This window comes from Argentina silus (assembly GCF_951799395.1).
Source record: "Argentina silus genome assembly, chromosome: 2".
Classification (NCBI taxonomy): domain Eukaryota; kingdom Metazoa; phylum Chordata; class Actinopteri; order Argentiniformes; family Argentinidae; genus Argentina; species Argentina silus.
The window spans coordinates 30,832,983-30,844,598 of NC_139656.1; the positions used below are offsets into that span (position 1 = coordinate 30,832,983).

General features: G+C 43.7%; 1 protein-coding gene across 1 annotated transcript in view; it reads left to right on the forward strand.

Annotated features, from left to right (window-relative positions):
• Positions 1-3,606: 3,606 nt before the first annotated feature.
• The window catches only part of slc22a21 (solute carrier family 22 member 21), a gene marked incomplete at its 5' end in the record, with an annotated part of 10,615 nt that continues 2,605 nt past the window's right edge, over positions 3,607-11,616 (forward strand). Inside the window, 8 exons of the mRNA XM_083689159.1 lie at positions 3,607-3,999; positions 4,685-4,788; positions 6,126-6,280; positions 6,523-6,694; positions 7,204-7,330; positions 8,872-8,969; positions 9,583-9,797; positions 11,595-11,616. The exon at positions 11,595-11,616 is cut by the window's right edge and continues 161 nt beyond it. Of these exons, the coding sequence (XP_083545285.1) occupies positions 3,607-3,999; positions 4,685-4,788; positions 6,126-6,280; positions 6,523-6,694; positions 7,204-7,330; positions 8,872-8,969; positions 9,583-9,797; positions 11,595-11,616 (1,286 nt within the window). The remainder of the gene's footprint in view (positions 4,000-4,684; positions 4,789-6,125; positions 6,281-6,522; positions 6,695-7,203; positions 7,331-8,871; positions 8,970-9,582; positions 9,798-11,594) is intronic.

Below are 11,616 nucleotides of genomic sequence, written 5' to 3' on the forward strand. Positions count from 1 at the left end.
GTTGTCTATTTACGTAAATTCAATGTTAAAAGACTAATATTGATGTAACGTTTGATAGCGACCATCAGATAACAACCATAAACCAATATGGTATGATGGTGTTATCACATTGTACTCTGCAACATTTGGTTTTAACATTGTTTCAGAGTTATTTTCCATTGTCTCTCTATGGTTGGCACAAGACAGTGAATCAACATCCTTTTACATACGTTTATACAATGTTTGGATTTAGACATTACTGCACCATAACATTTTCCGTCATGACCGATATACAACGATACAACCAAAAAACAATGTCAATCCAACCTGTTTTTCTAAAATACCCATGAGGTTGCAAACCTTATTTACCCCAAGCTGACAGGCTGTTACAATCATACTGACAGGCTGTTACCATCATACTGACAGGCTGTTACAAAGTGAATAAACCAAACAACTTCCAGTAATAGGCTAATATGATCTCTCCTTCTACAGTGGGTACAGACACTATGGAAATAACCTGGTGCTACTTTTTATGATTGCACTTTAGATTTGCTTTCATAATAATATATATATTTTTTTTTTTAAAAACAGTCAAAATGGCATTCATTATCTGCAAAGTTCATTATGTAAAAAAAAATTAATAATAATTTCACATTTATAGTTGCAGTACGCCAGAATCTCTGGTGGCTAGTTTAAGCCAAGGTTATGCAGTACCATGCATGATAAGTGTGGTCATCAGTGAACGTGAGAGACCTTACCTCACGTTAATAATGAGCAATAACTCAGTCCATCCAATACTACGGTCTTCACGTTGAAAAAGATTATTACTGTATATCTCCCTCTAACGGTGTGTGTGATTTTATTCAACTGGTCAGTGGTTTGCACAGATTTTTTCGCTGCCATGTATGTAGAACCTCCTCTCATTTGGCAGCGAAAGACTCAATCCTGCAGCCTCAGTCGGCTCCTCTTGGTATGCAAGACTGACCCACACTGCAATTAGAGAGGATTCTGTCAACAAAACAGAGGACAGGACCAGTGGACGGACAAAGCAATGTGCTCTCTGTCTCTGTCTCTCTCTGTCTCTCTGTCTCTCTGTCTCTCTCTGTCTCTCTCTGTCTCTCTGTCTCTCTGTCTCTCTCTGTCTCTCTGTCTCTCTGTCTCTCTCTGTCTCTCTCTGTCTCTCTCTGTCTCTCTCTGTCTCTCTCTGTCTGAGGCAGTGTTCAGCATGAACTCACTAGTTGGCATCATAGATGGAAGAAGAAGAAGACTCTTTATTTGGCCATGCAATCAAATCTCATCAAATCTGACACGTGCACACCCCTCCCAAGACAACACACACACACTGCCACACCACACCCCCCAAGGGAGAACAAAGCTCTGGGCACAGGGCAGCCATATTCAGCACCGCTGGGGCAGTTAGGGGTTAAGTGCCTTGCTCAAGGGCACAAAAGCAGTGGTAGGAGCCTTAGATGCGACACCAGTAACTCTCCAGTTACCAGCTCACATCCGGATCCCTCCTAGGGTGGGGATCAAACCAGCAACCTGCCGATTGCTGGCCGGCCTCTCTATATTTATATTTATTCTGCTATCTACCTCATGTACTGTTAATACATATATACTGCTAGACTGCATTACTATACAATTCATATGCTGCTACACTGTTCACACTGTAACTTATTTACTCTGCTATAATGCTAATGCTTACTCATATACTGCTCACACTGCACTACTTATATTATACTGCACTACTTACTGCTCATATATTGCACTACCTGTAAATACTGTTCATTGCACTTTCTGCTATTTTGCACTTCTGGTTAGACGCTAACTGCATTTCGTTGTCTCTGTACTTGTACTCTGCACAATGACAATAAAGTTGAATCTAATCTAATCTAATCTAATCTAACCTCTAGGCCACCTGCCGCCATATGTTGTGTTGATGGTTAGTCAGCACGCAGCATACTGTACATACACTCTGCATCTCTCCCCCTCCCTCTCTCTCTCTCTCTCTCTCCCGCTCCCTCTCTCTCTCTGCCTCTCTCTCTCTCTCTCTATCTCTGTCTCTCTGCCTCTCTCTCTGGCTCTCTCTCTCTCTCTCTCTCTCTGCCTCTCTCTGCCTCACTCTCTCTCTCTGCCTCTCTCTCTGCATCTCTCTCCCCCTCCCTCTCTCTCTCTCTGCCTCTCTCTCTGCCTCACTCTCTCTCTCTCTCTCTCTCTCTGCCTCTTTCTCTCCCCCCCCCTCTCTCTCTCTCTCTGCCTCTTTCTCTCCCCCCCTCTCTCTCTCTCTCTCTGCCTCTCTCTCTGCATCTCTCTCTTCCCTCCCTCTCTCTCTCTGGTCCCCCTCTCTCTGCGTCTCCCTCCCTCTCCCTCTCTCACTCTCTCCCTCCCATCTCTCTCTCTCTCTGTCTTCAACACAGAGGAGAACACAGTCAGACTTCCCAGGAGGATGTAGGGGAGGAACTTGTCAACACAGACACATATATCGATTATGTCTGACTTTGAAATATTTTGTTTGAAGAACGTTCATTCCAATTTGTTGTATTTGTTAGTGACTATAGGTCCTGTGTATGAAAACTTGTATGCTAGATTGTTAGTTGATTATTGTAAATTGTTGTTGATTATGAGAATACAATACAGTGTTTCAGACTGTTTTTGGGCTGTTTTTTTTATTTTATTTCTCTTTTTGTTTTTGCTTTTGTGTGAATGATTGTAAATACTTTGCACCACCTCCTCCACTCAAAACAGGGGCCCCTCAGAGCTGTGTGCTTAGTCCCCTGTTGTACTCCCTGTTCACGCAGACTGTGTGGCCACCACAGCTCCAACTCCATCATCAAGTTTGCTGATGACATCACTGTGGTTGGCCTGATCTCCAACAACGATGAGACAGCCTATAGGGATGAGATAAATGTCCTAGCAGACTGGTGCAGAGTGGGGAGGGGGGGGGGGAGAGAGTTAACAGCTGAAGTTCGAGAGAGTTAACTATTAGATTATTAGAACTATTAGAATAGTTCTGTGAACTATTATTATTGCACGAAGATGTGACTGATCTCTTTTGCATTTAAGATAATTATATGGAGTACTGCAGCAGAGGGCTTCACATTTTTTTTTACATTTTCTGAAAATGTTTAATTAATGTTTTTCCTCACACTTTCATTCATTTGGAAAGTGTCCAGTGAGCTGTGTAGATCAGTGGAAAAAAAAACATAATTCAATGTTTTTCAGTCTCAGGCACTGAGGCAAGAGAATGTGAAGATTGTGCAAGTGGTGAACACTGTTGCAAGGCAATGTGGGTAAACAGTCAGAAAATATGATGTGTGTGTGTGTGTGTGTAAAGCACATCTCCTAATATGTAAAAATAAATATAAACATGCTTATTATTGGTCATAATATGCTCTGAAAGTCACAATCTGCTCATAGACAGCCTAACAGCCTAACTAGGACTTTTGTGGACAGTAATGTTGGGATAGTAGGAGCGGTTGCCAGTTAATGGTAGTTAAAAGTAAACTACACCCACACACTAAAGTAAACTTTTAACTTTCTTCATGTTCCAATGTATTTAACTGTAGGCCTAACATAAAGGCAGGATGTCACATGTCATGCCAGGAAGCACTCCTACCCACACACAACATGACAGACTATGAGGAGAGCACAGCATTCCTTGGAGAATGGGGACCGTTCCACCAGACGGTGTTCTTCCTCTTGTGTTTGAATGTCATCCCCAACGGCTTGACGTCAATGTCCTTCGTGTTCATCGGCGACACACCGGCGCACCATTGTCTCGTACCCACAAACGCCAACATCAGCGAGGAGTGGAGAAACCACACTATTCCTCTGGAGGAGGACAGCGGAACTTTGACTCTCAGTAAATGCACCAGATACAGACTGGATGTTATCAGGGGCTTTTCAGAGAAAGGTTTTGTACCCGGGGTTGACGTGAACGTGTCCGAAATACAGCGTGAGAGCTGTTTGGATGGATGGGAATACGACCGCGATACGTACGTCTCTACCATCGTGTCGGAGGTATGAAAGTTTAACGGGACAGGTCCGTTATTCAACTACAGCATTAAGTTACTGTTTAAATTCCATCTTTTTGTCATTTAGGCTACTTATTTCCAAGACAACGTTCCGTCACTAGTTGATTCGTCTTTGGCTTTCAAATTCGGACACGCATTTTGTAGTCATAGCGTGTATTCTTTCAGCCCATTAAAAAAAAGTATGTACCAGTACCAGTCAAAAGTTTGGACACAAACTTGCCAAGAGTGTGCAAAGCTGTCATCAAAGCAAAAGTTGGCTACTTTGAAGAATCTAAAATATAAAACATATTCTGGTTTGTTTAACACTTTTTTGTTTAAAACATAATTCCATATGTGTTCCTTCATAGTTTTGATGTCTTCAATATTAATCTATGTTACGTCCCTACATTTGTGTGCGTGTGGTGTTGTTTGTCTGTTTGTTTTTCCCTCTGTCTCTCTCCCAGGTATTGGTTCACCCCCCTGTCAATCATCGTTTCGTCCGTCACTCCCCCTGTTGCCTTTCGACCAATGGGTTCACCTGGCGGCCTCCATCAACCTATCAGACCATCGTCCGTCTCTGTTTAAAGTTCTCTTAGTTCTCCATCAGCGATGTTTGAGATTATTCATTTCATATTGTACATTGTGTGTGTGCGTGTGCGTGCATGCGCGTATGCACGTGTGTGTGTTTACAGTGGGACCTGGTGTGTGATGATAAGTGGAAGAAACCCCTGACCTCCTCCATGTTCTTCTGTGGCATCCTCACCGGCTCCTTCGTCTCTGGCCAGCTGTCAGACAGGTGATGATGATGATGATGATGATGATGATGATGATGATCAAATCAACGTTTATTTATCACATACATAGAATACAGTCGTAGATGATGCAATGAAATGCATAGGGCAAGCTAACTCCTCAACAATGCAGCAAACAACAATCAAACAATCAATGCAATACAATAAAATAATAATAAAAACAATAACATAATGTGCTAAAGTGTATAGCAACAGACCACAACAGCAATATCGGTGATGATGATGGTGATGATGATGATGATGACATCTCACAAGTTATAGTTCCCTGTCACTGATGACCTTGTTCTGTCCAGTGAATAGTTATTTCCCATGAATTGCTGGGGTTAATATCTGTTGACTTGTTAATGCAAAGAACATTAAGACTAGATTGAAACTAATCCTATTGGATTCATGTATGATTAATCTGATGTGGAAATATTTTCGCTTTATAATATATAATCACTTTACAATATCACTTTATTTTTTACATTGCAATTTAGGTGGCCAAAGATTTATTAAACACTTATAGACAAGAAACCGAAAGTGGTTCCTAAATCAGCAATGAAATGATGGCCTGCAAATCAAAGGTTTGAATTGCCATTCTTATTTCTAAAGATTCAGACAAAGGCTGCTATACGCTATGAAATGCCAAACGTCAGAAACTTCCGGATGTAAACATAACTGGAGACACTCATCATTGTTTGGGACAGGCAGCGGTACTAATGCTACAGGGGGACAGTCTCCGAGCGGTTGCTAATTAACTGTAAATACAGTTAAATAACTAAATGACTAACAAGTAAATAACTACATATTTAGCGTTAAAACTTTGTTAGCAGTCCACAGTCAGTTCAGCGTGATTTAACTGTAATACGTTGGCCTGTAGTATTTACCTGGCAAACAACCTTGGGGCGAAACAACCACAGGAAAACCTCCAGAAAAAGGAAACATAGGCTGGACACATTTACTCTTGATATACTACCAGTCCAGCCTCTTCAAAAGTTACGAGAGTCTCCAGTTATGTTTACATTCTGTAGTTTATGAAATATGGACTTCTGTAGTGTGTTCCTTCAAACCAAGCCCTCCTGGTACACCACTTGTTGATTTGACTCTAGCTTTAAAGATCCCCTCCACTCAAAATCGAACATTTAAGCTGAAAATCTATCTTTAGTATAAGCATATCAATACACATTAATTCTTGTCCTTGGTCTGATATATAGAAATCAGATTAATAATCCCTAAAAAAATAGTTGTTAAGCAAAGCATTTGTTGATTTATCTGTTTTTTTAAATTAATTTATTCATCTGTACAGCCCTAATTCTATTCTATTCCATTTTATTCTCAGGTTTGGGAGGAAGATCGTGCTGTTTGCTTCCATGGCAGTTCAGAGCCTGTTCAACTTTGTCCAAGTCTTCTCTCCTTCCTGGGTCGTATTCTGTGCTTTATACTTTGTTGTGGGGATTGGCCAGATCTCACAATACATAGCTGCATTTGTTCTAGGTAGGTCGGCTTACATATTCAGTGAGTAAGTAAGCCATCCTATTAAGCAACTGTTATTACAATAGAACAAGCCAAAGCAGTGAATGTGCAGAAAGTTGTATTTCCATACATATCAGATGCACATGCCATTAATAACATGTCCTATTGTGTCGTTGACTGTCATCTCTTCCCCTCCCCTCCCCTCCCCTCCTCTCCTCTCCTCTCCTCTCCTCTCCTCCCCACTCCTCCCCTCCCCTCCACAGGTACGGAGCTGTTGACACTGTCCGTCCGGATCATCTACTCCACCCTGGGCATCTCCATCTTCTTTGCCATCGGCTACATGGTGCTTCCCCTGCTGGCCTTCTTCATCAGGGACTGGAGAATGCTGCTGTTGGCCATCTCCCTCCCTGGATTCCTCTACGTGCCTTTCTGGTGGTAGGTGTGTTTGACAACATTCCTCACTCCATTCCATGCATTACAATGATGATATAATTACATTTACATTTACATTTATGGCATTTAGCAGACACCTTTATCCAAAGCGACTTACAACAAATACATTTGTCTAAGTAAGTGAATCATCTATCCATCAGTCATCATAAGAAAAAGTTATCTATGCTAGGACCAGGGGCCATTGGCAGTCACAATGCTAGAAGAAGGAATAATTACTTTTTTTTCTTCTTTTTTTTTACAGTAGAGAAACTTGTACAGGGGGGTACTGGGGATGAAGAGGTCTTTAGGAGGGACAGTTAAGGTGTAGCCTGAAGAGATGGGTCTTCAATCTACGGCGGAAGATAGGTAGTGACTCTGCAGTCCTGACAGCAGTGGGAAGCTTGTTCCACCAGCGGGGCGGCAGGACAGTGAAAAGATGTATATGCATGTATCTGTTAGCAAATGTAGTATGTTCCATCTCTATGAGTCTAAGTGTGTGTTGTGGTGCTCAGGTTCATCCCAGAGTCCCCCAGATGGCTGCTCTCTCAGGGGAGGCTGGAGGAAGCGGAGGCCGTAATGAGACAGGCAGCCCGGAGGAACAGAGTCCAAGCTCCAGAGGTCATCTTCAAGCCTCTACAGGTCAGAGCCAAACCCCCAACCTCTGGTAAACAGCTCACACACACACACACACACACACACTCTCTCTACTGGTCAGAGCCCCATGCTGTAAATCACAGTAATCATAGTGACAGCTCAGAGACTGTGCCAAGAGTCACGCTGTCAACAAACAGGTTTATATAAGTTGATATATAACTTATATAACTCTGTTTATTTAACAATTATTATTTTATATAACTATTTAATTCAGACTCCAGATGTATCGTCTCTGATTAGTGCTGTAGAACAGCTCATAATGTGTCAATTAGTACGGGAGTCCTGTGGAGCAGGAATGTCTGGCTGTTCAGTACACCTCCTTCAACCCTCCACAACCTCTCCAGCCAGTAACTTTCTCTGGGCTTTTGCTTCTGGGGTGTCTGGGTCAACATTGTGTCTGATCCGCTGGGGTTTGCAGAAACACAAGGCAGTGTGTTAGACCTTCACATACAGCATCAGAGTGCGTTTCTGCCCAGTAACAACATGTAGATTAAACACCATTGGTTTGGCATCGATTCATTGAAGCTTGTGAATTCAATAGAATGCATTGAGAGAGAGACAGTACAGTATGGGGTTGGTAGGTTGCTTTATCCATAGAGAGAGAGTGAGAGAGAGAGAGGGAGAGGGAGGGAGAGAGAGAGAGAGAGAGAGGGAGAGAGGGAGAGGGAGGGAGAGAGAGAGAGAGAGAGAGAGAGAGAGAGAGGGAGAGAGAGAGAGAGAGACACACAGTACAGTATGGGATTGGAATCAGAATGGCACCGTGGGCGGCCGCTGTGGATTTAGCTCCTGCTCAACTTTGCCTTATTTTGGTGCTAATTGTTACTTGTTACTCACTTCTGGACATTAGATCGAGCTCCATGTGTTTGTTTCTGCTGCTAAATATTATGCCACCTTATGTTTTTTTTTATTTTTTATTATTATGAATACTTTGTTGCACTGTTGAGGAGCTAGCTTGCCCTAAGCATTTCATTTCACCGTCTACGGCTGTATTCTGTGTATATGATAAATAAAGTTTGATTTGATTTGATTTGATTTGTAAGTTTAGTAGGCTTTATCCAAGCCAGCTGAGTCCACCTCAGCTGGAACCTACACCAGGGGAGGCTGGCGGAGGTAGAAATCAGAGGATGGGCCCATTGTAAAGGATGGAACTGAATGAGGAATGGTACCAAACACGTGTGCCCTTATTCCGTTCCATGCATTACAATGAGCTTTGCTTCTGATTTCTACCTCCGCCTGCCTCCCCTGACCTACAGTACGACCTTTCACCTTTCCATGAACAGTCAACACTGTTGTTATGTCCCATCTCTTTACTACTTCCTCTCTGTCCACCAGATGGCAGGATGTTGACATACTTGGTGTCTAGCTCTGTTTGAAAAAGAGGGAGGGAGAGAGAGAGAGAGGGGGAGAGAGAGACGGAGAGGGAGAGAGAGAGCTTTAACCCCCCACGGTCGGCCCGGCTGGACTCAGGGCCGAGCGGGACCAAACCCGCCTGTTGTGACACGTGTACTGTGCTGTGTGTGTTCCAGATGGATCTCCAGGCCGCCAAGCCAGAGCCTCACAACATCTGCGACCTGGTAAGGACCAGCAGCATCCGCTGGGTCTCCATCACGCTGTGGCTGGTCTGGTGAGTCCCCGTCGCGAACTGTCCTCTCGTCCCCCTCTCCTGTGTTCCATCCCCCCCTCCCCAGAATGGCCTAGATAGATAGATAGATAGATAGATAGATAGATAGATAGATAGATAGATAGATAGATAGATAGATAGAACTTTATGTATCCTATGTGGAACATCTGGCATGTTATGTGGAGCACAGGGGAGGCTGGTGAAGGTCGAAATCAGACGACGGGCTCATTTTAATACATGGAATGGAATGAGGAATGGTATCAAACAAGAATGGTATCCAACACGTGTTAGTTACCATTCTTGTTTGATACCATTTCTTATTCCATTCCATGCCATATACTGAGGCTGTCCTCCGATTTCCACCTCCACCAGCCTCCCCTTGTGGAGCAGCATTAAGACATACAGATAGATCAGACTGATGATAAACTGATTTTATAGTCAACAGAAGCATATACAGACAGATAGATAGACACAGTACATAGATAGATAGACAGATAGATAGATCGATTGATTGGTTGGTTGATTGATGGACAGACAGTGGTGATAATCCTATTAATTATTAATAATTCTACTTTTAAAGAATGACCTTGACATCAACCTCCGCTTCTCTCCCCAGGAGCATTATTTCCATCGGCTACTATGCCCTGTCCCTGAACACGTCAAACCTGGCAGGAAGCTCCTACCTCAACTGCTTCCTGTCCGCAGCCGTTGAGGTCCTGTCCTACATACTGGCCTGGCTTCTGTTCCGCAGCTACTCACGCCGCCTGTGTCTCTTCGCCATGCTCTTCCCCTCCGGGGTCGTTCTGCTCTTCATACACCTCCTACCACCGAGTAAGACCCGGTTCTCTCTCTCTCTCTCTCTCTCTCTCTCTCTCTCTCTCTCTCTCTCTCTCTCTCTCTCTCTCTCTCTCTCTCTTCCTTTCTCTGTCAGTCTGCTCTTCATAAACCTCCTATCACTGAGTAAGACCCGGTCCAAGATGGCTGCTTTATTGACAGAAGAGTTTGGGTTTGGAATGGAATGCTGTTGATAATGGGCCTTGTTAATGGGTGTTAAATTTGAAACCTAAACTCTTCATCGATGACAAGATTATGGTCACGATGTGAATTAAGGTCACGATGTGAATTAAGTCACGTGGTAAAAGTTTTTAGAAAAAAAAGGAACAAAAAGCTGTTGATTGAAGAGGAGGATAAGATAAAGGCAGAAATACAGAACAGTGAAAACATCAATAAACATCAATACTGAGGCGACTGATAGCAAAAGCCTGACATATTGTGGTTACAGAGAATTCCGATATAGCTTCAATACACATATAATTCAGGGGAGGCTGGTGGAAGTAGAAATCGGAGGACCGGCTCATAGTAATGCATGGAATGGAATGAGGAATTATAAGATGTGTGGGGTAGGATGCAGGCACAGACAAGAGACCAGACGAGTCTGTTGAAAGGCAGTTGAAAGGCAAAGCCACTTTTACTTGCAGTAATCCAGAGTAGACAGGAACAAATTTAGGAAAAATAACAAAACAAAGAACTTAACTTAAATCACTAGAGCATAGGCGACTAGATTCTATAATATACCAAAAGAGGGTTGTGAGAGACAAGCCACTATCAAGTTCCAAGCTTACACACTGGGAGATACAAAACATACAACTTAAATGGAGAATGTCAATGAGCTAATAGGATGTACCTGTTGTGCCAGAGTTCATGGAATGGTCACTACCGCCCCCTAGTGTCCAGATGGGGCCATGACAGAAATGGTATCAAATGAGGAATGGTATCAAATGAGGAATGGTATCAAACGTCTGCCAATTTCTACCTCCACCAGCCTCCCCTAAAATCCCAATAATGACACCGTAACACTGTGCTGCCACCCCGCCCCCGCCTTATTGTGTCGACCCTCCTCCCACCATCAATAACATGTCTTATTGTTTTACATTTACATTTATGGCATTTAGCAGACGCATTTAGCAGACGCCTTTATCCAAAGCGACGTACAACGTACAACAATACATTTGTTTAAGTAAGTGATTCATCTATCCAACAGTCATCATAAGACAAAGTAATCAATGCTCACACCAGGGGCCATTGGCAGTTGTAATGCCAGTAGTCTAAATATATATATATATTTTTTAAATATATTTTATTAGCAGGAGGGGGGGGGGGTAGGGGGGGTAGTGAAGGTGAAGCGGTCTTTAGGAGGGACTGATAAGATGTAGCTTGAAGAGATGGGTTTTCAATCTACGGCGGAAGATCGGAAGTGACTCTGCAGTCCTGACCGTTGTGGGAAGCTCATTCCACCAGCGGGGCGCCAAGACAGTGAAAAGCCGTGACCGAGTAGCGCGGCCACTGCATCCACGTAAAGGCGGCGATGCCAGGCGGGCAGCCGAGGTGGACGAGCGGAGTGATCTTGCAGGCGTTTAGGGGCTAACCATTGCTTGCAAGTAGGGAGGGGCTGTTCCCTTTGCCGCCCGGTAGGCAAGCGCCTGTTGTTGACTGTCCTGTCCTCCCCTCCCCTCCCCTCTCCTCACTTCCCCTCCGCTTTCCTCTCCTCCCCTCCCCTCCCCTCTCCTCTCCTCTCCTCTCCTCTCCTTTCCTCTCCTCTCATCTCCTCCCCTCCCTTCCTCCTGTCAGACCTCACCATTGTGTCCACGGG